Source organism: Tursiops truncatus, chromosome 5 (assembly GCF_011762595.2).
Source record: "Tursiops truncatus isolate mTurTru1 chromosome 5, mTurTru1.mat.Y, whole genome shotgun sequence".
Lineage (NCBI taxonomy): Eukaryota > Metazoa > Chordata > Mammalia > Artiodactyla > Delphinidae > Tursiops > Tursiops truncatus.
The window spans coordinates 130,414,449-130,441,089 of NC_047038.1; the positions used below are offsets into that span (position 1 = coordinate 130,414,449).

General features: G+C 39.7%; 1 protein-coding gene across 3 annotated transcripts in view; it reads right to left on the reverse strand.

Moving 5' to 3' along the window:
- Positions 1 to 1,372: 1,372 nt before the first annotated feature.
- The window catches only part of PKD2 (polycystin 2, transient receptor potential cation channel), a 47,221-nt gene continuing 21,952 nt past the window's right edge, over positions 1,373 to 26,641 (reverse strand). For 2 of the 3 annotated variants that reach the window (XM_019926393.3, XM_019926392.3), the window contains 10 exons: positions 25,075 to 25,303; positions 21,114 to 21,281; positions 18,349 to 18,530; positions 16,880 to 17,000; positions 13,408 to 13,506; positions 10,880 to 11,001; positions 10,514 to 10,631; positions 8,706 to 8,869; positions 3,996 to 4,143; positions 1,373 to 3,612 (listed from right to left, as the gene is read on the reverse strand). In XM_019926393.3, the coding sequence (XP_019781952.1) occupies positions 3,376 to 3,612; positions 3,996 to 4,143; positions 8,706 to 8,869; positions 10,514 to 10,631; positions 10,880 to 11,001; positions 13,408 to 13,506; positions 16,880 to 17,000; positions 18,349 to 18,530; positions 21,114 to 21,281; positions 25,075 to 25,303 (1,588 nt within the window). In that variant the 3' untranslated portion in view covers positions 1,373 to 3,375. The remainder of the gene's footprint in view (positions 3,613 to 3,995; positions 4,144 to 8,705; positions 8,870 to 10,513; positions 10,632 to 10,879; positions 11,002 to 13,407; positions 13,507 to 16,879; positions 17,001 to 18,348; positions 18,531 to 21,113; positions 21,282 to 25,074; positions 25,304 to 26,641) is intronic. The other variant, XM_073805597.1, reaches the window with a different exon arrangement.

The window sequence follows — 26,641 nt, forward strand, 5'->3', positions numbered from 1 at the left end:
TAAATTCAATGCAATTCCAACTAAATTTCAGCAGGACTTTCTGCTCTCTTTCCTCCTCCCCTACCCTCATGCCCCGGGACCCATCAAACTTGTTCTGACATTTATATGGAAAAATAACAGTACACAAAAATAGCCTAGTCAATAAAAAGAGGGCCAAAGAGGAGAACACATATGAAGACCTTGGCACGTACGAAGGAGGACATACTACAAAGTCATAATAAAACTTATTGTGCAGGAACATTCCGAGATGGGTGTAAGAGGCTAAAGGATTCAAAAACAGACACATATATACATGAACCTGAAATATATCAGTGATGCCATAAACTAGTAAAGAAAATGACCTATTTAATAGAGAGTACTGATATAACTGGCTCAATTCTATGGAGAAAAATGTATGCAAAGTTACTCTTAAGAGTTAAAAGTTACTCTTAAGATGTATTCAAAGTGAAAGTAAAACTATAAGTTTAATAAATAGAAGTTTGTGACCTTACAAAGGTCTCTTTAAAACCCCCAAAACAATACAGGAAAAAAAAATACTGATGGACATTACTATTAATACATGAACACCAAGGAAACATTGACAAAATTACCAGTCTGATGAGAGATATTAACAGTCCAAAACTGATACGGGATTACTATTTAAATCACACAAGGAACTTATGCAAATCAACAAAATAGACTATGACCCAGTGGAAAAATAGACAATGAACAGAAGCACACCTGTTTCCCATTAGATCAACGTGTACTATTTTAAAGATTTGAATGGGCAATTTACAAAAAGGAAACCCAAATGTTGAACAACTATATAAGGCAACGTTCAACCTTATTAGGAATCAGAGAAATGCAAAATAAAATGACACCTTATTTCAAAACCATTTAATTACAAAGATTAGGAAGCTGGATGGTACCAATGCTGGTGAGGGTCTGGGTAGAACTGGTACTTTCATGCATGTAGTGAAATTGTAGACTGCTGCCGTTATTCTGGAGGGCAACCTGCCAGTTCTGGGTGAAATTAAATGTTTATATACCTGGGACTCAGCATCCCACCTCTTGTAACGTACCCACAGAGGAACTCATGAAAAGTCAACAGGGGAATCATGTATGAAGATTTTGAAACAGCAGAAATATTGGAGCCAACCATTTACTATAGGAATGCGTAAGTACAATGCAGTGGCTGTACGTTAGGAAACACTAATATAATCATCAGAATAACTTACTAGAGGTACCTACTGCAGAAGAAGTAATGTGTCAATCGTTGTTTCTGAACATAGAAAGATGCCTTTTTCAAAGTCTAAGCCTTTACTATTAGTCTCATGATACAAGACAAATTACCCAACTGCTTCTACTTAAGAAACACACAACTCTTAACATCTGCTATTAAGTCTTTATTAGGCAGTAAAGTGCTCAGTATTACACATTAATGAAATTCTTGATTGTTGAGAGACTTGCATATGTAACAACTTCTTAATGATACCAATATAGAGGGGAAGATGATAGGGGAGGGAGAAGGAGGTAATTCTCCGTGACTAAAGAAGAAAAGACAATAGGTAACTTATGAGTAAAGAGAAAGAACTCTGCAAAATTTTACAGGTGAAATGAAAAACAGTGTGATACTAAGTATCATACAGACTTTCTAGTGACCATAATTGATATATGGCACCTGGTCAGTACACATGGATGCCACATCATGGCTGCACTTCAAATTGAAGTTTGTTTACATGTAACAACATGGTACACATACATAAATACGTACACTCAATATCCCTGGAATGCAAACTTTAGTACCTAGTAATAAAGAACTTTGTGTAGCATATTCAAAAGAAAGCAAAGATGGAGATGAGCCGTGGGAAATGACTGTTAAAGAAACCCAATCTGTATCACTTCTGTAGAAGGCAGCTAAAAAAGGTCGGTTTGCTCATGTTCTCTTTGAAGATTTGACTGGCATAGTCTACCAGTTAAATAAACAACGATGTGAGTTTAAACTACAGTATTAGAAACAGGCCTCGCTGCTATTCTCCAGGTGAGAGTTATTCACCAGCACTGCATTCTCTCTTGCTCTCAAAGGTCAGCTTACTCAGTTTTGAAAAACAAGATTTTCAGTTTTTGTTGAGAAATAGGTTTCTTCCCCATAAATTTGGGGAGGCCCTCTCCTATTAAAAAAAAACAAACAAAAAAAAACAAAAAAACTGCTGCAAACTCAAAAACTTTAGTTTATACCTTCTGATAATGGTTGAACTTCCAGTAACCAAAACTCCTTTTCATTAAATTAAGCTCCACTTGGGTTATAAATTCTAGTTTTGAAACGCAGGATCAAGAGAATTTGAGTTCTGTGTTCTTAAATGGTATAAAACTCAAACCTTAGTTTTATAATATTTTATATGATTTTCAAAAGTCCTTAATATTTTGTGTAAAATGAACATATTTACTCAGTTAAAACGTTCAGTACATCCCAAAAGATTTAGTAAGTTGACCTTCCTAGATTAGTTACAACATTAAATTCAGTTGCAAGTAAGTTGAGCCACATGGGAAAAGACATAAGGATGAATCTTTATATTAAACTAATTATTAGAAAAAAATCAAATTTAGTGATTTGGCTCCTTCCAATTCTACTGTGCTATGGTCAGAGATGACACTGTAACCCACAATTGGTCTTTAGTGGTTTCATGCAGCTCATTTCAAATGAGAGTGAAAACAGTGTAAAAATTAAGAGAAATGGTTAGTCCCCCAGGCATTAGATATGATAAAATAACAAAAAAGCATAGTGTTCAACAACATTTATCGTAACCATTCATACAAATTCTAGCATAATGACTACATACCCATTCTATGGTTTGGGGTTCTTCTCTAGCTCTTTTAGAAAAGTGTACCCCAGGAAGGTAGTTGAAATAAAAGGCTCCTTTCTTAAAAGAAAGCTATGTATTAAGCCCATGAGCGAAGCCTCAGTGGAAAGGAATGCCCCTATTTTCCCTTCACACACTCGGCAAAAATGACAATACTGATTTTTGTGATTGGAAATAAAAAACTCAGAAGCCTTTTCACAGTTCTTTTTTTAGCTTTAAAAGGCTACTTCATTGTCAACTGAGGAGACTCAGTTATGGTACCAAGTGGGCATACCACTCAATATACTTTACAAAGATTTTCTTTTCTGTACTCAATATTTACACCTGGATTTCTTATATGAGAAAAAGAAAAAACATCTTCTTTGATCCATGGGCAAAGTTTACCTAAAATAAATTAAAGTGCAGAAGAATTAACGATTGGTCACAAAGACCAGCATCATATATGGTGGTCAGGGCATATAAATAGTGTACCTGTCACGGCAACTCAGGACAGTCACCTTCTCACCTATGAAGAACACATATAGTAGCACATGTCCTACACGTGGATATTGGAACTCCCGTTTCCACCTCCACCTTCCATTCCTTCTGCAGATTGGGAGGAAGAAGGGCGGGAGCTCCTGGGGCGAGGCTGACCATTTAGTCCCACTGGTGTGCCTACACCGTGACTTATTTGGGAAGCTGCATCATCGGATTCCCAGCGTTCCAACTCTTCCCGCACCAATCGTTCCATCTGTTCCCTGTGGATTTCACTGTCACGACCCAGCCTTTCATCCTAATCAAGGAAAGAGAAACCAAGATGTTGAGGCAGAGTGATGCATCCTCTCGTACTCAGAAATTGCCTTAGGGAATTTGGGGACCCAATCATCTGTACTTAGGTAAGGCTGGAGCAATAACACCAGCCTTAATAGCGATTCTGAGAATCAATGGAGTAATTTATAGTAATAAATTTATAGTAATTTATAGTAATTCTACAGTCCAGTTAAGGCAGTTAGCATCAGTGTGAGGAGTATTAAGAAAGCAACACCTCTGGGTTATCATTTTATCTGCACTGATCTGCAGGTATGGGGAAAAAACATCCTCTCAGATTAAGGGTTACAAACTATGACCCTGATACTTTATAGCATGAGGGTGTTTCTGTTTCAGACGACCACTGACCTCAGCCACTCCATCCAGCAGCCTTCCCAGCACCTCCCTTCTCTTCAGTTTGGCCCGCTCCATGATCTCCAGCTTCACTATCACAGCATCAATCTTGGACACAATGCTGCCGATGGAGTGTTCCATTCGGTCCACCCGTCTCACTAGGCTGCAGGAAACGTGGTTGAGAGGGGCAAAGCCACTGGCTTTTCGGCCCAGTTGGTTTGTCAAATGGAAATGCTAAGATTTTTTTTTTCTTAAACAAGATTATGATCTAAACCACTCTCTAAATAGTCTCAAACTTTAGAGAGAAACTCTTAAACACTGCTGGTGGGAACGCTAAACGGCACCACCTTTTCGCAAGTCAACACTGTATCAGAAGTACGCCTATCAGAAAAAGGTATGCCCGTTCTTTCTTTCAGATATTCCAGTTTTTGAAAAGTTTTAAAGGACATAAGTATGTGCGTAATTTTTGGCTACAGGGATATTCCCTAGGGTTCTGCTTATTAATAGTGGGTCACTGAAAAATGGTTACTTTAAAAATTAACAGAAGATTGCTTAAATATATTCTTCTTCATCTACACAACAGAATTCTAAGAAGACACCAGAAATTATACTGTGACAGTGTTTAATGCAACAGAATGATGTTCACATTCTAATGATGAAATAGAAGGATGTCAGCTATAATGTAAATGAAGAAGTTAGACAATAGCATGCTCACTTATGACCCCATTATCTTGAATAAACAAAATGTTATATAAACACTTTAAAAACATTTAATAGGAGACAAAACTTCTGGAATGGTGGCATGAGAGCCCTGGAGGCCCTCTCCCCATCGAAACAACCATAACTTGTGAGAATTATTCTTTTTTTTTTAATTTCTGGAAATTTTCTTAAGGGCATACAACAAACGAAGAAGCGTTTATTTAAGAAAATCCACTAAAGCAGCCGCACAGCACAGGGGATCTGCTCGGTGCTCTGTGACCACCTAGAGGGGTGGGACAGGGAGGGTGGAAGACAGACGCAAGAGGGAGGGGATATGGGGATATATGTATACGTACAGCTGATTCCCTTTGTTATACAGCAGAAACTAACACAACATTGTAAAGCAATTATACTCCAATAAAGATGTTAAAAAAAAAAAAAGAAAATCCACTAAATTTCAGTAAGAATAAGAGTGAGACTGGAGCCGCCATCCGCCCTCTCTCTTGCTCCCTAGGTCAGTGTGACAGAGCTCCACTGGGGGTGGGTGCAGCAAAGAACACACAGCCCTATCCCGTCAGCTCCTAGAGGGGGGAGGGAGGGGCAGGCTGCCAGCATTTCTCATCCCTATGCCTCCACCTCCAAATCCACAATGCAGAGGCTCTAATCCAGGCAAGAGTGGATGAGAGGCAGAAGGCTCTTTTCTTCCACTCAGCTTCCAACGGTAGGGTGGATTTTCCATGCTGGGAGAGGTGAGCTGAGAACGCCAAAGGCTGCCATCCCAGCCCAGCGCCGTATTCATGAAGCAGGGGTGTCACTGTGAGAGAGATGGGCCAGCCGCTAATTCTGGAGCAGTGGCACAGAAGTTTCGCCTAGGGGCAGAATAAGGCCATAGGACAGAGCTCCAAAGCTTCCCCAAGTGAACTTGCTTTAATTTGGAACAAACTGTGGGTAAAGTCAATCCTAAGAATGCTCTCGAAAACAGTGGAGACTGTAGTGATAAGCAGTTAAGAGGAGGCCGGTCACTTCATGAGATCATCAAGTTAAACTGTTTACTGGCAAGTTTACCAGAAAGAACCAGGGAAAGAGATAGCTAAGAAGACAGCTAAAGACTGGCTTCAAAACCTACCCCTGCAAAGGGACCTGAATTTCACTGCATCACTGTGAAGAAATTTGTATCCCAAGACATTATTGAAAACAACAGGCTGATCAGCCAACAATTAGCAGAACTGAAGGGGCAGACGTAATATCAACAGAGGCAGAAGGCATAACAGAGAGAAGAGGAAAAGGGAACAGACAACGCAAGCCCTGCTAAAACCTCTGTCTTCCCAGGATGACGGTGTGCATGGTCAGGGTGTGACCTCTAAGAAGGACATCAGCAGCTTCACAACGCGAGGGAAACAGACTTCACTAAAAAACAAACGCACAAACGACAACAAAAACAAGCTCTGGGGGGAAGGGGAATTTATACATATATACAATGTTATTTAACGTTTCCAGGTTTCAAAAAAAAAAAAAAATTACGAGACACAAAGAAAAAGGAAAATGTGACCCACACACAGGAAAGAAAAGCAGGCAACAGAAAGTGCCTTTGAGAAGGCCCAGATGCAGACAGACTCAGCGGACAAAGAAGCCCAAGCAGCTGTTCTAAATATATTCAAAGAACTAAAGGAAATCATGCATAAAGGAAAATAAAGGACAGTATGATGGTGTTGCCTCATCAGATACAGAATATCAATAAAGGGAGAGAGACTGTTAAAAAGAACCAAAGAGAAATTCTGGAGTTGAAAAGAATAAGAAATGAAATGAAAAATTCACTAGAGGGTCTCAAGACTACATATGAGGCAGCAGAAGAAAAACCAGCAAACTTGAAGATAGATGGGCAGAAACTATGCAATCTAAAGAAAGAACAGAGAGAAAAAAGAATGACGAAAAATGAACAGAGCCTAAGAGAAACATGGGATATCATTAAGACCCCAACTACACATAATGGGAGTCCCAGAAGAAAAGGAGAGAGAGAAAGGAGCAGAAAAACATATGACAACATAGTGGCTGAAAACTTCCTATATCTGATGAACATATTATGCATCCAAGAAGTTTAATAAACTCCAAGTAGGATAAATGCAAAGAGATCTACACTCAGATGTATAGTAAGAATACTGAAAGACAAAGGCGAAGAAAAAAATCTTGAAAGCAGCAAGAGAAAAATGACTCGTCACATACAAGGGAACCTCAGTAAGACTAACATCTGTCTTCTCGTTAGAGACAGTGGGGGCTGGAAGGTAATGAAGGTGAAATAAAAATATCCCAGATAAAGAAAAACTGAGAGAATTCATGCTAGCAGGCCTGCCTTAGAAAAGATACTAAAGGAAGCTCTTCAGGCTAAAAGCAAGTGATTCCAGATAGTCATTAGAATCCACATAAAAAAACAAAGAGCACTGGCAATGGTAATTATTTAACTATAAAGGATAGTATCAATGCATATTTCTTCTTTTTTCTCTTAACTGATTTAAAAAGCAATTGTAGAAGACAATATGTACATACTTATATTATTGGGTCTATAACATATAAAAATGTAATAGTATATTTGATAATAACAGGACAAATGAGTTAGATAAGAGCAAAGTTGCATTGGAATACAGAAATGATATCAGATAGTAACTTGAATCCACAGGAACGAATGAAGAGAACCAGGAATGGTAAGTAAGAAGGTTAATACAACAAACTCTATATACTTATCTCTTGTTTCTTGTCTCAGCTCCTTTAAGAGACACAAAATTACATAAAGTGATAATTATAAGAATGCAATGTTGGGTTTGTAATACACATAAGTAAACGTGTATAATAATGGCACAAAAAGGGAGAGGAGTTGATAGTTATATAGAAATGATATTTCTATATCTCATTGGATTAATTAACTTAGTATAAATATGAAGTAGATTCTGATAAGTTGATTTGTATATGTTAAGTCCTAGAGCAGCCACTAAGAAAATAACTAAAAAATATTGTGAAAAAAATCATTAAAGGAATTAAAATGTTACACAAGAAAATATTCACTTTATGTAAAAGAAAGCAGCAAAGAAGGAAAAGAGGAACAAAAAAGACCTATAGAAAACAAAAAATAAAATGGCAAAACTAAATCCAATTATAACAATAATAACATTAAATATAAATGGAGTAAACATTCTAATTAAAAGGCAGAGATTTTCAGACTGGATAAAAAGACCAGATCCAACTATATGCTGTGTAAAGGAGACACACTTTAGATTCCAAGATACAAACAGGTTGAAAGTAAAAGGATGGAAAAAGATATATCATGCAAAAAGCAACCATCAGAAAGTTGGAGTTGCTATAGTAATGTCAGATAAAAAAGACTTTAAAACAAAAAAATTTACTAGAGATAAAGTAGGACATTTTATAATGAAAACAGGGTCAATCAATTAGGAAGACACACCAATTATAAACACGTATGCATATAACAACAGAATTCAAAATATACAAAGTAAAACCTCACAGAAGTGAAGTCGACAATTTAATAATAACAGTTGGGGAATTTAATACCCCACTTTCAAAAACTGGATAAAACTAGGCAGAACAAGGAAATAAAAGAACTGAATAACACTAAAAACCAAGTAGACCTAAAAAAACATCTATAGAATATTCCACTCAACAACAACAGAACATACCTCAAACGCACATGGAACATTCTCCAGGATATACCATACGCTAGGCCATAAAAACATTAAAAAATAAACACATGTAAATGGAGACACAAACACCAAAATGTTAACTGACATTTTTGGTTGCTGGGAATATGAGAGATTTTAATATTTTCTTTTGTTTTTCTTTATTTGCTAATTTTCCTATAATGAACATATTACTTTTATAAAAAGAAAAAACACCAATAAAAGTTATAAAAAAGAACTGATGATTAGTAATGGAAAAGACAAATTGAGAGAGGTGGCAGGAACTACTTAGTGTCATTTTGATGCCTGTCAACTCAAATTCTGCCAATTCCTTTATACTTACACTTGAAACTCTTCATAAGAAACCCCACTGGAGATGCTTCCCCTCCTTCTGGAGCTATGCCCACTGTCTTCATCATCATCCTCCTCAGAGTCATCCAGGCTTCGAGGGAAACTTCGGCTGCTCATGGGGCGTGGTAAAGAGCTGTGATCCAAGTCCAGGTCCTCCTGGAGAACACGGTATCACTGAGTGATGAGCAGGAACCCCCAGACTCCACAGAAGCTTCACTGAGGGCATGGGCAAATGGGAAATGGGTGTGTGCCATTTACCCAGGATTTCTGTGAGGTTAACACCAGACTGTGATTCTCATACTTTTCAATTTTAGATTGGCAAATTTTCAAAACAGATTTTAATGACCAGCAAGAAGTTGCTAACTTTTTGTTTGGACAAGAAAGGACAGTAAAAACAGAGCAAAGCGGAGAAAAAAGTAAATGAAGAAATATATTATCATCTTTCCATAAAAGTTAACATAGGTAATAGCTACAAAGTAAGGAAGGATACAGTCTTAGAATAAGAATTGTATTAAATACAGCCATGTGAAAATATTACTCATTGTCTTCTTGTTCATGTTTCACTATGACTGAAGTTTTTCACCTGTTGGCACTGTTCGGTGGAGCAGCATTTGGAAACCACTGTTCTGTACTGTCTCCTCATAGGAAAGTATGTGTGACGTTAATTTGTATTCTCTGTACCTCAGTTACCATGATTTTTTGTTTGTTTGCTTAACCATTTATTTATTTATTTAATAAATGTATTTAGTTTTATTTATTTATTTTTGGTTGCATTGGGTCTTTGTTGCTGGGCGCGGGGCTTTCTCTAGCTGCAGCGAGCGGGGGCTACTCTCCAGTGTGGTGCACGGGCTTCTCATTGCGGTGGCTTCTCTCGTTGTGGAGCACGGGCTCTAGGTGCGAAGGCTTCAGTAGTTGTGGCACGCAGGCTCAGTAGTTTTGGCTCACGGGCTCTAGAGCACAGGCTCAGTAGTTGTGGTGCACGGGCTTAGTTACTTTGTGGCATATGGGGTCTTCCTGGACCAGGGCTCGAACCCGAGTCCCCTGCACTGGCAGGTGGATTCTTAACCACTGTGCCACCAGGGAATCCCTTAACCATCTATTTTTAAAGTTAAAGCTTTAAATTATGTTTTCTGATTATAAAAGCTCATGTAAGTTTATTTTTAACAGTTTCATAGTAAGTATTCAAATGGAAGGCAGCTGTTAGTTTTATTTTATTATAAATGATAATTTAAAGAACAACTAATTAATTGTATCTCTCCTGAGAAATCTTTTTTTCCCATTCTCATGGACATTGTGAAGTATATAACTACTCAGGTTTCCCCTCAAGTGGCTTTACTAGAAAGCTTAGGGCTAAATTTGTTGCTCAGTCTTATTAAGCATATGTATTTTTGTGGAATGCATTTTTTTTTTTAGTTTCATTCACATTCAGTTTTATATCTGTTTTGTTTTGCTCCACTCTTCTTTTTACATTTATGCTAACATTGCATTTTAATATATATATTTTTAAACTTTTTATTTTATATTGGAGTATAGCCAATTTCAGTTTCAGGTGCACAGCAAAGCAACTCAGCCATACATATACATGTATCCATTCTCCCCCAAACTCCCATCCTTTTTGGAGTAAGCAGGGTACTACTACATCAATTGAGAGAGAGAGAGAGAGAGAGAGAGAGAGAGAGAGAGAAGGAAAAAGAGAAGACACACACACACACACACACGCTCTCAGTAATCCACTACTTAGCAAGGTGTTTGAAACATGGTAGGTAATGAATCAATCATGTGCTCCTAAACTAGACCCACCCTCTCTTTTTCCAGGTCGTCTCTCATCTGCTGGTGCTCACGTTCTGTCAGTTCTTGGTCTCCATCCTGGTCGTACTTGGTGAATATTGCCTCAATCTCTGCATCAGTATGGCCCTTCCTGAAATTAGTGAGAGGTTACAGATGAACTCATTCATGTACATGGTCCAGCCCAAACACAGAGAAATCCACATGCAGGAGGAAAGGAGAAACTGCTGAGTCAGGGCCAGTCCTCCTCTTACAATACATTCCAGAAAGACACTCACCTCTGAAAAAGAAGTGTCTTCATGAGCACGTGGGTCAGCCTATCATCAAGGATTTACCTTTACATAAGGACTTTCCCAGGGCCACAGAAATTGTGATTCTTACCCTTTGAGATCTTGTCGAAGTTCATCAAAGTTTAACTTGCCTCCCCCTTGCCGCAGACTCTCTGAAATGTCATCCACGGTATTTTTCTTCAGTTTTAGTTTGACCAAGGCTTTATGGTAGCCCTGTTGGAAAGAAAAGACTTGATTTAGTTTACCCTCCTTTTGCATTTGCTCTGCCTTCCAATTGCAGTGGTAACTACTGTAAACCAGTGACAAGAACAGTGCCTGATGTAAGCGGGCCACAAAACAAGTATGTGTTGGATGAATGGTGGATGCATCCCGAGTTGTCTGTGAAGCTCTTGTGGGAGAGTTATATGGGAAGAGTCAGGGTCTTTCCATAAATCAAGAACTGGGGGCCTTTTGGTTTGTATTCACGTTTAGGTTACAGGAATGAAAATCACTGTGTTCCACAGCTGTCTGTCTCAGAATATGTAGGAATGTGCAACAGTTCTTCAGAAAACTAAGAAACCTGAGTCATGGATTAATTAGTTTCTATATCATTTCATAGTTGGTAATTTCCTTACATATGTCACGTGTGTAAAAAAATTTCGGTGACGTGGAGATGAGGCTCTTTCACTAATACGTTGCAGGCAGACCTTGCTATGCATGGCAGCCCGGGGCTGTGCAAACCCCCAGGCAACTGTGTGAAGCGATGCAGATGATCAATAGGAAAAATTATGATTGTTCTGTGACCTTTAAAACTTCTGTCAAAACGTTAAAAACTCCCTTGGTGTTGGTTATAAATTTTAGGGAAATTTAAAAAATAGTAAAATGAATATTTTAGTACGTTGACATTTTAAACAGTAGAAACATCGAAGATGAAAGTTTTACTTCTTTGTTAAAAAACTTATCCAGAGCAGTCTGAACAGTGCTGGCACTCTTCTTGTTGTTGTGTAACTTACAATATAGAGCGAGCATCTTTTCTATGTCTTGATGAGTTATCATAATCCTTTCTTAACCTGTATCAGCTTCCAACATTTTATCCCTTGCACTTTCAAAGCTGTGAAATATCTCCAAGAGCTCCTTTAACGTGAAATTTGTTGCCAGTGTGATTTCCTCTGAGACACCTTTATCCTACTCATCACAGTCACTTTCCTCATTTATGTTGATAAATTTGCCTTCACTGAGTTCTTCTGGCTGCCGTCTAGCTCTCGAATGGTGGCAGTGTCAACGCTCCCCTGGCCAGCTACGTATTTCTTCTGTAAATCCATTACGTTTGTTTTTAATTTCACTTCCAGTGTTATCATTCCTTGTTTCTTTCCTATACTTTCTTCTTCGCTGGCCTATTCTCTATTTTAATTATGCATATTTGTAAAATGTCACACGGTTTATCACTGGGAGATGAGGGCACAACACAACTACAAGTTTTGTACGTAAACTGAAGAGCAGATGCTCAGTGACCATCCTTGACTTTGAAAGAAGTGACATTATTAGTCACTGATTATGATGCACATCTGTTATTTATGTAACGACCTGAAGAGCTAGTAGTGAAGTTTGTCCTTCGTGCTATTACTCACAGTCAGTATACTGTAATAACTGAAATTTGAACTATGTTGAGAGGCTCGTATTACTTAACTGAAATCACTGATACTGTGCACATCAGAACCAAAGTACAAAGTGAGGACTGCTTGTATTACCCCGGGGATTTGCTAGAATGTAATCGACTATTATGCAAAATTCAGGGTAACACAAATGTTAGGTCCTGTCCAAGGGACTTTGTTTGACAAAGCGGAAGTTCTCTGTTTCAACATGATTCACAGACAACATTGTCCTGTGGTTTGAACCAAACGGAAAAATATTATGGTTAAGGAGCCCCTGTGCGCTAGCTGAACGATGACAGGGAACAAGCTGTGTACTTCAGATGTAGTTATTTGTTGTTGTTTAAGTTTTATATTTTAAATCAAGCATAGAAGTCACATGAAGAAGAACAAAGCTGCCCAGCTTTCCTGCCCTGCCCTGCCATTAACAATGAAACGCTTCCTGAGAAGGTGCGTAAGTGAAAGTTCTCAGGCCCTTAGGTCGTGGCCTTGCTCCAAGGACTTTTTCCTTTGACTATTTTAACACTTCCCTGGAAGGTCAGGGTAAAGAGTGAACAACAAAATATTTGCCTCTAAAACGTCTTTCCCTTTTTTTTTTTAAAATCGTAATTAAGATAAACGAAGGGAAAATGTCTTTATATAATCTTCCCTTCCCGTTTATTCTGAACTCTGGATCTGAAAGTGAGAGCCGACTAGAGGAGATATCAAAATAAATAAAGGGGATGAACCCAGGAGCTCAGCTCTTAAGAGGCAAAAGAGATTATTGAGAATTTAATTCTAGGGCACTAAAGGATTCCCAGAATTTAAGTTCAAGCTAGCATTATATCCAATCTCTATCTCCGACGTACAGAACATTTAAATTATTCCTGGAACACAGCAATCTACACTTTAAGTGGTGTCAATGGATCAATGTTGATTTGGCAATCTGGCTGAAACAATGTTCATTTTATATAGAAAATAAAACGATTCTGAGAATTAGGGCTTGTCATACCTTTCTGACAAGATCCGAGAGTTCCATTTCAGCCTTCTGCTGGGCCAAATCAGATTTAACTTCAGAGTAGGTATCATTGATGATGGCCAAAAACATATTCTGTTTGTAAATCAAAGGAAGGTAGAGATTAAAGAAGAAACCTAAATATATTTTGTTAACATCAATCTAAAATTTGACATGTCTTTTTCTTTTTTTAACAATTTGAGTATTTTATGAAGTCATCAATTAATAGTCTTGCTACCAAATTCTTTGGGAAAATTAGTTTTTCCATTGTCATGGCAAGGGAAAATGCAATATATATTCTTACTTACAAAACCATACATTGATATATTTTGCAAAAAGAGACAATAATGAAATAGAACAAAATATTAATGTATTTACCTATGAGTGGTGGGATTATTTTATTACTTTTGCTTATCTGTTCTTTACATTTTTTCATCTGACATAAATCATTAGAGGTGTAGAACTCTAAAGAGCTCCTCAAATTTCAAGTCAACACAGACAAGTGGAATTCTATGCTCATTCCAAATATTGTTATAATAGTTGAGATTCCAGAACATATTTTAAGGAGGTAAAAAGACCTCTGCAAACAGAAACATGGCAGGCCTAGTAGAAAGAGAGTCAAGAAAAGCTTAATGCTAAAGACAGAGACTTTGGAGTCAAGCAAACTTGGGTTTCTGTCTTGGCGCTGCAAGACTATATTCTGTAACTCTTCTACTCCTAATTTGAAATTTTGTTTGTTTTTACATTTATAAAATGGGAGAAATAGTAGTACCTCCCCTACAGATGTGTTGTAAGGATTAATGAGTTCATCTACGTAAAGTGCTTAGGACAGGGCCTAACGGATGGCAAGTGCTACATAATTTATAGCTACTATTATTATTCAGTGGTGGTTAGTTCATTTTCCTGACTTGTCCCTTCCCCACTATAATGGGTTGTATTTCTAACACCTATTTCCAACGGGTTTCTCAAAGCACCACACCCACTGATCAGGCCCTTCTTTAACATGCCCTTCCATTGTTTTTCCTTTTTAGCATGTAACTATGGTTTGTGACTGTACACTTGTGTACTACGTCTGTTCTCCCCACAGGTCTGTGGAATCTTCATGAGGGGAGGGTTGGTATCTATTTTCCTTACCACTTGCATCCCCAGTACCCAGCACATTGCCTGGAATACAGTGGCTCAGTAAATATTTATTGAATGACTGATGAATGAACAAATGAGAGCTCTATTATTTTGATGAGCTACTAAATCTCGATGAATTAAGGAGGAATACCGTTTAAGATTCTGTAGCAGAAATGAGAACAGGATATAAAATACACGTAAGTTCCTGGCTTAATGCCTGATTCTAAGGGTGGACAGTTGCAGTCAGTGGACCATGTCCCACCTTCGCCCATCCAACACAGGCATCTAATGTTCCATTTCTGTTTCCAAATGATGGTTAGCTAACACCTGCAAGTGTCTTAGTTGAAATGGATTAAAGTGTGTGTCCTCTGAAGAGATTTCAGAACATGGAAAGTGACTGAGAATGGCTCTCGAAGGTGTGGGGAGAGGAAGTTCACCTCGTCTCCATCCTGTCTCACGAGCGTCACTTAGTTGTGGGATGGACTTTGCAACAGGAGGTCTTTCCCTGTTGATCCCAGGGCTTTTGCTTCCTGACTCAGCTGAGCCTCCGCATGCCACTGTGGCTTTTTAAGTGGCGGCAATACGTTAACACCCAGCAGTCATCTCAGAACAGCGGCCAGCCCTGCACTTGGCTTGCCATTAAAAAAAAAAAAAAAAAAAAATCTGTATTGACAGTAGCTTCCTCTCTCTCTGGAGGGTACAGGGAGAACAGTTCCTTTTTGTTCAGTGGTACAAATAAATATTTCAGTATAAACACAAAAACTAAGAGCTTTTCATGTTCTAGTGATTGATCTGATAAAATAACTGAATAACGTAGGTGCACTGCCTACTAGAGGACAACATTCAAACAAGCCCACACTGAGCATTTCCAATTGCCACCATCGTGTCCCTCACTTGGCAGACTGACGTACAAAGAACACTTAGGTGGCCTGAGATTTTTATTCTCTTAGTAGACATTCAGGGATTCAGCTGCTCCAGAATTCAAAGTACTACCAATGTTAGAGAGCATAACAAAGGCTTACTCTTCCCTCTTTTTTCTTCTTTAATATATAACAGGAAAGAGAAACTTTTTTTTTTTTTTTTTTTTTTGCGGTACGCGGTCCTCTCACTGGTGTGGCCTCTTCCGTTGCGGAGCACAGGCTCCGGACGCACAGGCTCAGTGGCCATGGCTCACGGGCCCAGCCGCTCCGCAGCATGTGGGACCTTCCCGGACCGGGGCACGAACCCGCGTCCCCTGCATCAGCAGGCGGACTCTCAACCACTGCGCCACCAGGGAAGCCCTAAAACTAATAATGATACATGCATGCAGCAAGATATAAATGGATTTGCATGCTATTCCTGCCTCTTTCAGTACCATTAAAGTACATCTAATTCTCAGTCAGTGATTACATATACATAAGCACTAAATACCTGGACCAGCTCTGCAGCTCTTACAACTGAATTAATGAACTTGATACAAAGGATCTTTAGAAAATCCATTAAAAATGGAAACAGTGTTTTTCTTCTTCAAATGGTTAAGATTTTATTTTCTTAAGGAAAATCTTAAGTGTCAGTGTTTAAATGAAAAATACCCATGCCTAGGTTAAGCTCACTTAATTTAATACTTTCTTAGTGGAGTGGACAAATAAATGTATAAATGTTAACATGAAGAAAAAAAATGCCTTTTAAAAAATCTTAATTAATTTAAGGCCAAAATGTTAAAAATGTGCATCTGTACCAAATCAAAAGCATAAAAGAATTATTTTTGAAAATAATACTTAAAGCCATTTCCATTCATTGTGAGATTTAGTTTTAAATTAAAATTTGAATACTTTTTGTAGGCAGTCTCTAGATATATTAAATATGAGTAAGTTAAAACAACCTATCTTGATCTTGAGACACAATAATTCACTCAAATGTTACTCCTGACACCCTGCATCTGGCTGGCTTTGTCAGTTTCTATTTTTAAAAAAGAAAAGAAGAAGGAGAGAAATGAAAAGTCACTCAAGCAAGTGACCACGAAAGTGCTGACACTCGTGTTAAAAAAAAGCATGTAAGTGTATTCTACTTCTTAAAGGGCAAAGCACTATTTTAGGAAACTATACATTTGCACTTGATCTACTTCTTTTTTTTGCACTGAGTACATATATAAATGAAAGATCATGGAAAAAATACTTGGTGAAGACTTAAAACTGTGAATGAATGAGAAGTAAAGTAAAATATGTTTCCTAATATCTACGTTTTTTACTATTCCTGAGTCTTTAAAAAATTGATAGGGAATAAAGTGCAAGAGAAAAGAAGAGCTGATGATTTATGATGGTGATTCATGAAGTCTAAAGCACCTCGGTATAAACAACAGTGTACATACCAACAGGATGAAGAACATAAAGAACACAAACGTAGTGAAATAGATTGGTCCCAAAACTCGATTAGCTTCCTCCATCTCTGCGAAGTTGACGTCACCCAAAATGATACGGAATTGAGTGAAGCTACAAAAATAAAACAAAGCACAACACCACAGTACGAAAACAAAGCATGTCCAGCATTCTTCTGACGTAACATTTCTTAAGAGATGATTTCATACTTTTGGACCTTTTGTTTTTTAATCAGCGTGGAAAGCTACCAAATAACAGAAACGTGTCAACCCCTTTGGAAAACTCTTGTTACTCATATGAGCAGCTAGAGCCTTCTAGAATCAAAAGAATATGCTTTCGTGCTAACTGTGTTATTTCCGTTTGGTAAAAAGAAAATATATTATTAGATGGCTTATAAAGCAATAGGCTCGAAGAAAGTAAAACGTAATCTGGGTAAAATATAATAACCCTAAACCTTCACAATGGTCACCCTGAGTCTAAGTTTAAAATCTCGTAAGAAAGAAAGATTTTTGAAGGATAGTCAAAATTGTACATGTATGAAGATGCACTATTTCAATGCACTTCGAGTGGGGTTGAGAATTGCTGCACGTTGCCAGATGCTGGGTCTTTATCAGTACAGTTGTTTCCATTCCTGACTTTCATCAGACAGCAACATGAATTAGGGGTCCTCGTGCACAAAGCCCCATTAACTCCTATTATCACGATCATCTTATTTCCTAACTAACTCCTTTCTAGGTGACATGGAGGTCTGAAATGGTTTTTCATAGCCTATTTGAGAACTTTGGAAAAAGACTGAAAATTCCTGTATTGGTTTGAGCTTCTCCTAGAATATTAGAAATACCCTTTTCTTCTTAGAAAATAGGCTGAAGTTTGAAGTTTATGGCAACATTATTTAATAGGAATAAAAGTATAGGCAAAGGTCTCTTAAATGCTACCATCTGCATTTGGTGCTAAGAAGACCTCAGTCTTTGGAACAGAGTTGGCTTACTATAGCTGTTCTTCTATATCTTACTACTTTAGGGCTCTGTCTTAAACATTAATGTTTCAGAAGGTATTGTCATCTTTGCATTGATGGGTCAATGTTTCTGGGAAAGAGAATCAATTCTTTTTTTTTTGTTTTTTTATTTTGTTTTGTTTTTTTGCAGTACACGGGCCTCTCACTGTTGTGGCCTCTCCCGTTGCGGAGCACAGGCTCCGGACACGCAGGCTCAGCGGCCATGGCGCACGGGTCCAGCCACTCCGCGGCATGTGGGATCTTCCCGGACTGGGGCACAAACCCGTGTCCCCTGCATCGGCAGGCGGACTCTCAACCACTGCGCCACCAGGGAAGCCCTAATTCTCATTTTAAACAACTGCTTTTAAGTACTTGGTAGTTAAATAGCCACTGTGAAGATTTCTTTAACCTTGAGAAGGCAGCACTGTCTATGATTAAATTTTTCTTCTTAATTTCATACATACTTACATACACTCTTGGAAAGTACTGAAGTCATCAACCTGAGTGCCAAAGACAAGGTATGCCAACTGAGCGTATGCTAAGAAAATAATGAAGAACATAATTGCAAAGCCAAAGAGGTCTTTGGCACACCGAGACATGGTTGTGGAGAGCTGACTCATGGTCCTGTTAAAGTTGATGAATTTGAAGAGCTGTAAAAGAGAGGGGAGATGAGATACGAGGATGAATGAGTAAACAAACTGCGGTATATACATGTGATGGGTCATTATTCAGCCCTAGGAAGGAAGGAAATTTTGATTCATGCTACAACACGAATGAAACTTGAAAGCGCTGTGCTAAGTGAAATAAGCCAGACACGAAAAGACAAATATTGCATGACTCCACTTACGTGAGGTACCTAGAGTAGGGAAATTCACAGAGACAGAAGGAGAGTAGAAGTTACCAGGAGCTGCGGGGAGGGGGAAATGGAGAGTTAGTGTTGAATGGATAAAAAAGTTGCAGCTGGGATGATGAAAAAGTCCTGGACACGCACAGTGGTGATGGTTGCACAACGCGGTGAAGGTCCTTAATGCCATTGAGTTGTACACTTAAAAGTAGTTAAAATGGAAAATTTTGTTATGTATATTTTACAACAGAAAGAAAGAGAGGACAAAGATGACTTGCTTTTTTTCAAATCCAGCCACTTATATTTTCTCATTTATAGTGAAAACAAGTTTAATTATAATTAAAATGACCATTGATATTTTTCTCCTAGAAAGATTAAAACAAAGGAGGAAAAACCCCACAAATGAAAACTAGCTAGATAAATGACAAGGACCTACTGTGTAGCACAGGGAACTATACTCAACATCTTGTAATAACCTATAATGGAAAAGAATCTGAAAAAGAATATATGTACGTACATAGGTATGTAACTGAATCACTTTGCTGTACACCTGAAACTAACACAACGTTGCAAATTAACTGTACTTCAATAAAAACAAGAAGAGTTAACATAAAAAAACACTAGTTAAGGGACTTCCCTGGCGGTCCAGGGGTTAAGACTTCACCTTCCAATAGAGGGGGTGTGGGTTCGATCCCTGGTCGGGGAGCTAAGATCCCACATGCCTGGCAGCCAAAAAAAACCAAAACATAAAACAGAAGCAATATTGTAACAAATTCAACAAAGACTTTAAAATTGGTCCACGTCAAAAAAAAAAAAAATCTTTAAAAAGAAGACACTAGTTAAAAAAACCTCCAGAAAATACTTATTGTATATTAACAGTCACTTATTGTGCATCAGCTTTGTGTCAGGCATTGGCCAGGGCTTGGAGCGAGGATCTGAACCGGGCTCTATCTGACTGCACAGCCACACGGCGCATTTCTGTAGACAGGCGCAGAGGGTACTGCCCAGGTTCGGCAGCTCGAGCCCAGAGGGCAGGACACACCGCACGGCTCTAGCTAGGAGTCTCGGCGGAAGGAAGTGGGCAGATCCGTTAGAAGCTGAGCTCCAATCTCTGCCTTAAAGAACCTAATGGTTCACAAGGTCTCGGGGGCAAGATATTTACAGGCGAAGCACTAAATGAGACGAACACCCTGAGGCACACGCTGAAAGGAAACCTCTAGAATTGTACTTAAAGACCTCTTATAAAGCGCATCTGGCACAACGAAATGTTTCTGACGGTTGTTATAATCACATTACTTGACACGATTCCTCGTAGTATTTCTATGAGATCTTGATTATTGTTCTGTTTTGTGATAAAGGTACGGCACGTTAGTGATGGTTTCTCTTGAACGAACATGTAACTGAATAAATAGCACGAGAGATACAGGACGAGGTCTAAGCCCTCTGATAAATCTCAGGCCTTCCAGGTGTGAATAACAATTCGGGAAAACAAGTAACTGTTTGGAAAGTACCTTCTAGAACGATGCTCTTCAACAGAATTTTCTCTGATGAGGGAAATGCTCTGTATTTCCGCTATCTAAGACAGTAGCCACTAGCCACATATAGACACCGAACACTGAAAATGCGGCCAGAGTGACTGAGGAACTGAATGTTTAATTGCACATCATTTTAATTAATTTAAATTAAAATCTAAACAGTTACTTGTGGCTGACAGCTCCTATCTGGATGGCGCAATCGTAGAACTTAAGTGGTGACAAGCTGGCAGCTGGCCTCAAAACAATGACATTTCCTCAACCTGCAGAATCGAGGCTCATCGTGTATGAAGTGACCTGAGCTTTCACGCACGAGGAAAGGCACGTGATGCCTTGGGAGAAGAAGGAAATGAGTCGTGAAGGTACTACTCGGAGGACCTGTCTGTCCCAATCTCAGTTCTAGGTAAAGCTTCTCTGGCCTCCACCTGGAAAGGAGGCAATCCTTCCGGAGAACATTTCCAGGGCAGGATCTCTCCCTTTCCTTTCCCCACCCCTTCCCCTCCTTTCTCTTAGTTCCTTTTCCTTCACCTGGTTCACCCCACTTACGGTGAAACTTGAACCTGTCTCTGGGTTAGCACAGCCAGGGGCCCCCAGGCCCAGGTGACACTCAAAGGTCTCCTAATGCATTTGTTAAATGAAACCTCCAAAGCCAGGTCTTCCAAGAGTGCAGGTAGCAGGCAGACAGTGAGATGAACGGTCACGTGAGTCCTGCGAGCTGACTTTACTTGTAAACACGGGGCTGGCTGCCTAAACTTAGCCACAGAAACCAATTCAAGTCCTTCAGCATTTTGTGTGACTCACGTTAATAAAAAGATGAAAACGATATTAAAGATCTGAACCTGAAATTTATAAATTACCTTAATCCAGACAAAAAATACTATGACAGCAGCTATGTTGTTGAACTGTATTTGCCAGTATGCCAGATTCTCAAAGTTGGGGAAAGCACTTTGATCTTCTAGAAACTGGAGGAGCACCTCCACATTCGATGTTCTGTGTATGTTGATTCCTGCAGCTACCACTGACAGCTGGAAGACAAAAGATTTAGATATTAGTGCAGTGTTCTAGAAATATGTAACTCACCTTAAAATGACTAGTTTATCTTCCTTCACAAACGTATTAATTCTAGGGCTCACCATTCTACTCACCCAACGGCATGCATAAACTAAGTCACTCACACGGAGGGAAAGAGTTGAGCACTGCCGTGAAAAAGTAAAAGAATGTATTGCTCGCACTTCCTTGGTTAGGAATAGAAACCCAGTGAGCGCACGTGTGCACGCAGGTGCCCGCACACGCGCATGCACACACCCGAGAGATGTCACTTCATTACAAAAGGAAACTCAAACAGGAACGCCTTCTGTTTTGTTCTGCCACCTTCACATAAATCACTTTCCAGCCTTGTGCTTTCCCAGGCCTCGTCTCGCTCTGTTTTTATTTGCGGGGCTTCTTTTTTTCCATCTTCCAGCCATCTACTCTTTCCTTTATTCAACAAACACACGGTGGATATCTGTGTACACAGCACCGTGCGAAGGCTCAAGAGGAACAAATACAAGTGAAAAGTACAAACCTCGTCCTCGAGAAGCTTATACTCTGGTTCAAGAGCAGATAAACACCCAGAGACAAAGAGTACAAAAACCTAAGAAGCTGGCATCACACCGCACAGGGGAAGGGTGAAACAAGACATGTTCAAAGGAGCGCCTGTGACAGGGAAGAATGAGCTTGGTCTTAGATGGCGGGAACGAAGGGCACAGAGGGCTCGACAAGGCTCGCAGTGGGTACATGTGAGCCAAGGGTCCCCCACTTGCTTGCTTCTGTCCTTTAACTCATGACCATACAACTCTTCACATCTGCTTTGGTCCTGGCCTATAAAAATCCGAGGGGAACGCTGGGCCCGCCTCGCACCCATCACCACTGGATTAACGTGTATGTGTGTAAAGAGCTAGGGGTCAGCCATAACCACCGGGCCCCCACATGGACCCCGAGTCCACGGCGTGCGGGCTACGGCAGGTGCCGTGACCTCCGCGGCCCATCTCTCTCTTCTCACGGATGATGGCCGAGGACCACTGCATCAGCCCTTCTTGAGATGCCTGTCTGGTGATTATCAGAGTCAGGGCCTGCCTGTCTGCCAGCCTCGGCTGCAAAAGCCAGCCTCACCACCGTCCTTGTCTTCCCTGTGAAGGGTTCCCACACTTAGTCTAGTATTTTTTGCACTGGTGGTAGGAATACTTCCCTTGAGCTCTCTGGAATACCCTGGTAAGTGTTTTTCTGCATGGACTTCACTGAGAAAAAAGGGCTGACTGACTGAATCTCAAAATAACCCTTTACCAACTCTCACTAGGTACCCTTTGTTTTTGCTCTGCCCAGGGAAAGTGTTTATAAAAATATGGAATATGGGGTCATCTATACAATGCCATAGAAATACACTAAATTTCCTGAGCCTCTTCCTTCAAAATAGAGAATGAGAGAGAAGCAGAGAGGAAAGAGGTTCGGTGGGCATTCGGGTCGTTACGTGGCTCTGAGTTTTCTTGGAGATTTTCATCTCTTATCTACAAAAGAACTTTCTTCCTTTGGCATAAGCTTCACGGAAAGCGTGCCCTATTTCTAAAGGGTCAGAGAAGGTTTCAGAGGAGAAGTAGGATTCCAGTAGCCGTTCCTTGTTCTCATAAAAGCACACTGCCTGAACTGTTGTCTTGTCAGCATTGAGAGTTAAAAAAAATAAGAGCACAGGGAAGCAAGTTTTCAAAGAAACATTTGCAAAATTCTGCAGCTGCTTAGCCAAGAAACTAGCCTCACTTTCCATGATGTCATCAGCTATTTTTCCAGCGGTCTCCAAGGTGGGTACGAGGCAATTCACTGGGGTGTGAGATGAAAACATTAAAACGTATAGGCAGGTGATAAGAAAGTGTTAGAATTCTACTTGTATTTATTTTTATCCAAATATTTCAAATTCTATGCTGTGTATGTTTTTACAAATGTAATTACACCACTACACACACACACACACACACACACACACACACACACTTTATAAATAAAAATACACTAGGGTGTGGCACTTCACTGATATGTTACATAATCAAAAAGCTGAATGCCGCGGACTAGTCCTTTGCTCACACTGAAGGTATTTGGGTAAAAAAAAAAAGAAAACATTAATTAGCATAATATCACACCCACTTTTTTACCATTATTCTCAATGACAGAAACATAAACGTATCCATGTAAACTAAAAGAGCAAAGTTTGCATCCTTAGGGCTCCAAATAATAATAGTTTTCCAGAACGATTTTCAGTGTATATGAACGGCACTCTGCCATCGTGCAGTACAGAAATATTTTGAAAAATTATTTCCCGTATCATCGCCTTTCCTGCCTCCTTAAGTACGGAAATTCTTTTGTAATTCTGTTCATTATTAGTATGTTGAGAATTTGGGAATCAAGAGTTTAGCTGCAGGAATTGTGATGTTACACAGCCATCGTGAAAGAAGGGGTGCACTTCTAACTGCATCAGGATCAGATGGGTTCCATGCTGTATCCTACAGGAACGTGTATTTTATGTAAAAGTGATTTCTGAAGTACACATGTGTGTGGCGCGAGGGCGGTGGCAGAGTGGCTAAGAGGGTTATCGTGAGGACTAAATGAACGTGCCGTAGAGGAAGAGCACGAGGAACTGTGCCTAGCACAGACAGCTTCTAAGTGTTAGCAATTACTGTTATTATTGCTCCTATTAATACCATTATTGCCACGCAATGCACACATATAGCTTGTTTATGTCTTAAGTCTCCTTTTACTTACATATGAATAACATTTTTTCTATATTTAATAGCATATTAAAATACATTAAGTGACATACTTTCTATATATTCCCAACTAACTCTAGTGATGATTTGATAATGACTTGATGTAAATGCTTCCCAAAGCCAAATGAACTTTTGGTTGGGGAGGAACAACACTGGTTAAGAAGCAGGATAACAGAAGGGAGAATGCTAACAGGATAACGCATCACTGACTAAGATTTCAGAGGCGCAGCTCTGTCGCTGCACAGTGGAAAGGATGGACTTTTAAGCACGTAACCATTAAGCATGTTGTTATATGCTCTAATGTGTAACAGACTAGCAGAAGATTACGTGTTATTGCTGAAGGGAGAAAAGCTTGCAAAAATACATCTTACACTAAGGCCTCTGGAAGGAAGTGATTAAGATGATGCTGAAGAGAAACCGTCTTGAACAAGTGTTGGAATTTGTAACAGAGTCACGGGCAGGCAAGGGCTCCACAAGGGGTCCCAGTCTTAACTCAACCATAACTCTGCCTTACGGTTTCCTGCACCTCCTACAGAAAACGCTGATGGCCATCATTTACATTTTGTACACTGTGGACTATCTGCAGGACATTTGAACCTGCAGGGAGGTTTTCTCTGCCACCTCCAAAGCTTCCTGGATGTTTCTTTATGCCGTAACTTTACACATGTGCAGAAACATATAAACTGATTTTTGCTGTAGCTGAAGAAAAATATTAGCCAAAGCAGAATAAACAAGATTGCTTTCTCCCCACATCTCGTGTGGCGTGCCAAAGCCAAACACGAACTACTAACCCATTCTTGTTATTAGTGTGGCCAAGTGAGAGCTTACTGTAAGTGCCTCTCCACTTCCATACGCAGAAGGGTCACTCATGCGACGTGAGAAGGTTAGTAACAGTGACGCTGATATTACAGAGGAGAACCTTTAGATTCTCCTTCGGGAAGGTCAAGACGCACAGCACTGAGGGGAGCGAAGACTCTAACGCATTTTTATAACAGGGTAGGGGATTTGGTGTTGTTCTCAAACCTACCACAATGATCACAACATCCAGACAATTCCAGAAACTCCGGAAATAGTGCAGCTTGTGAATGCGAATTTCCAGTATCTCTTCCACCACGTAGTAAAGGATAAAGAAACAAAAGATAATCTCACAGGCTGCCAGGAAGAAATCGAACGTCGTGACGTATCGGATCAGCTTCACAGGCTGAAACCGCCAAGACGGAATCACACCGCCTGTTGCCGGGAATTCGACCAGTAACCTGCGTTGCAATAAGAGCAGTTAACACGACGAACAACGTCAACAGTAACAACAACACAGGGATGCAGCCGGGAAAAAACATCGTCCATTCTGTCCCTGCTCTGAATAAAACTGAGACCACACGTCACTCCAAACCAGTGGCAAAATGTTTTTTATCACGGCCGGGAACTCCATCCTTGTAGAATTTTGTGTTACAAAAAGAACAAGCCTTCCCAAGGCCTCCCAGACCAAAGAGGTTATTCGTCCTCAGTCTCCCATTTACGCTTCTGGTATTGAGACCACTCAAAATGCTATACGCTTATTTTTAAATGTAGAAGTTAATCAACAAACAAGACTTTATAGGACTTTGATTAAATGCAAGTCCTTCAACTGGGTAATCAAGAACGTAAGAAATATATGTCATCAATCAAGACACGTATGGCCTGGTTGAGAAGCAGGATGTCTCTTTCATATACATATAAGGACAGGGAATGAGTTTCTCATTCATGCATTTGGTGACACCTAACCAGAATCAAATAATTTGCCTACGGGGACCATTTTGCTATCGGAACTGCTCAGAGCCTTATAGTGGATTGGTGCCCAGTAAATGCCTGACCGTCTGCAACACTGACATACGCTCTTACGTTCACAGCGATGGCACTGATCTTTAGTGCTTTCTAATAACTGAAGTGAAGATGCTTCTTGCCAAATTCCCCTTTGTAGTTGTCACACTGAGAAGGTTAAACGATTCACTTAATGGTACAATTTCCCTTCACACTAGAAACAGACTCTCTAGATCCTTAACTTGAAAGCTTTTAAAACATCTTCAGTCAGCGATCAGGTGTAACCATCTCTCCCGTTACAGGATGGACAGGACAGGTGGCCACTCCTAGAACCTAAGTATCTAGGGCTCAAGCATGAGCAATAATAGGCAAGGACTATAGCAAATTAGAATTGGTCAAAGCTGTGTGAAACATCTTCCTTCCCTGGCACTGTCAACCTCCTGTTTTCTTCCTATTCAATACGCTGGAGTGTAGGGGTGAGAACCAGAAACTCAGGAGGGCAATACTGAGACAAAGAGCCTTGTGGCAGCCTCAGTGTGAACTCACAAGGGCAGGAAGTGGCCTCTGTGTGCTGAGTCATCTCTCTCTGCCTGTTCTGGTCCTGCATCGTCAACCCCTCCAGAAACTGAGACAACAATGTAGAGAAATGAAGCAACCGCCTTAACAATATTCACTCTTAAAGTATGGGGGGGAAGTGGGAGACATACTCATTTGTACCTTCTATAAATAGATATTTCCTTAAACGTCAGTCAGAGTTGCCTGCCTGCGTGTATCCTCTTTCTGTGCTCACTGGAATC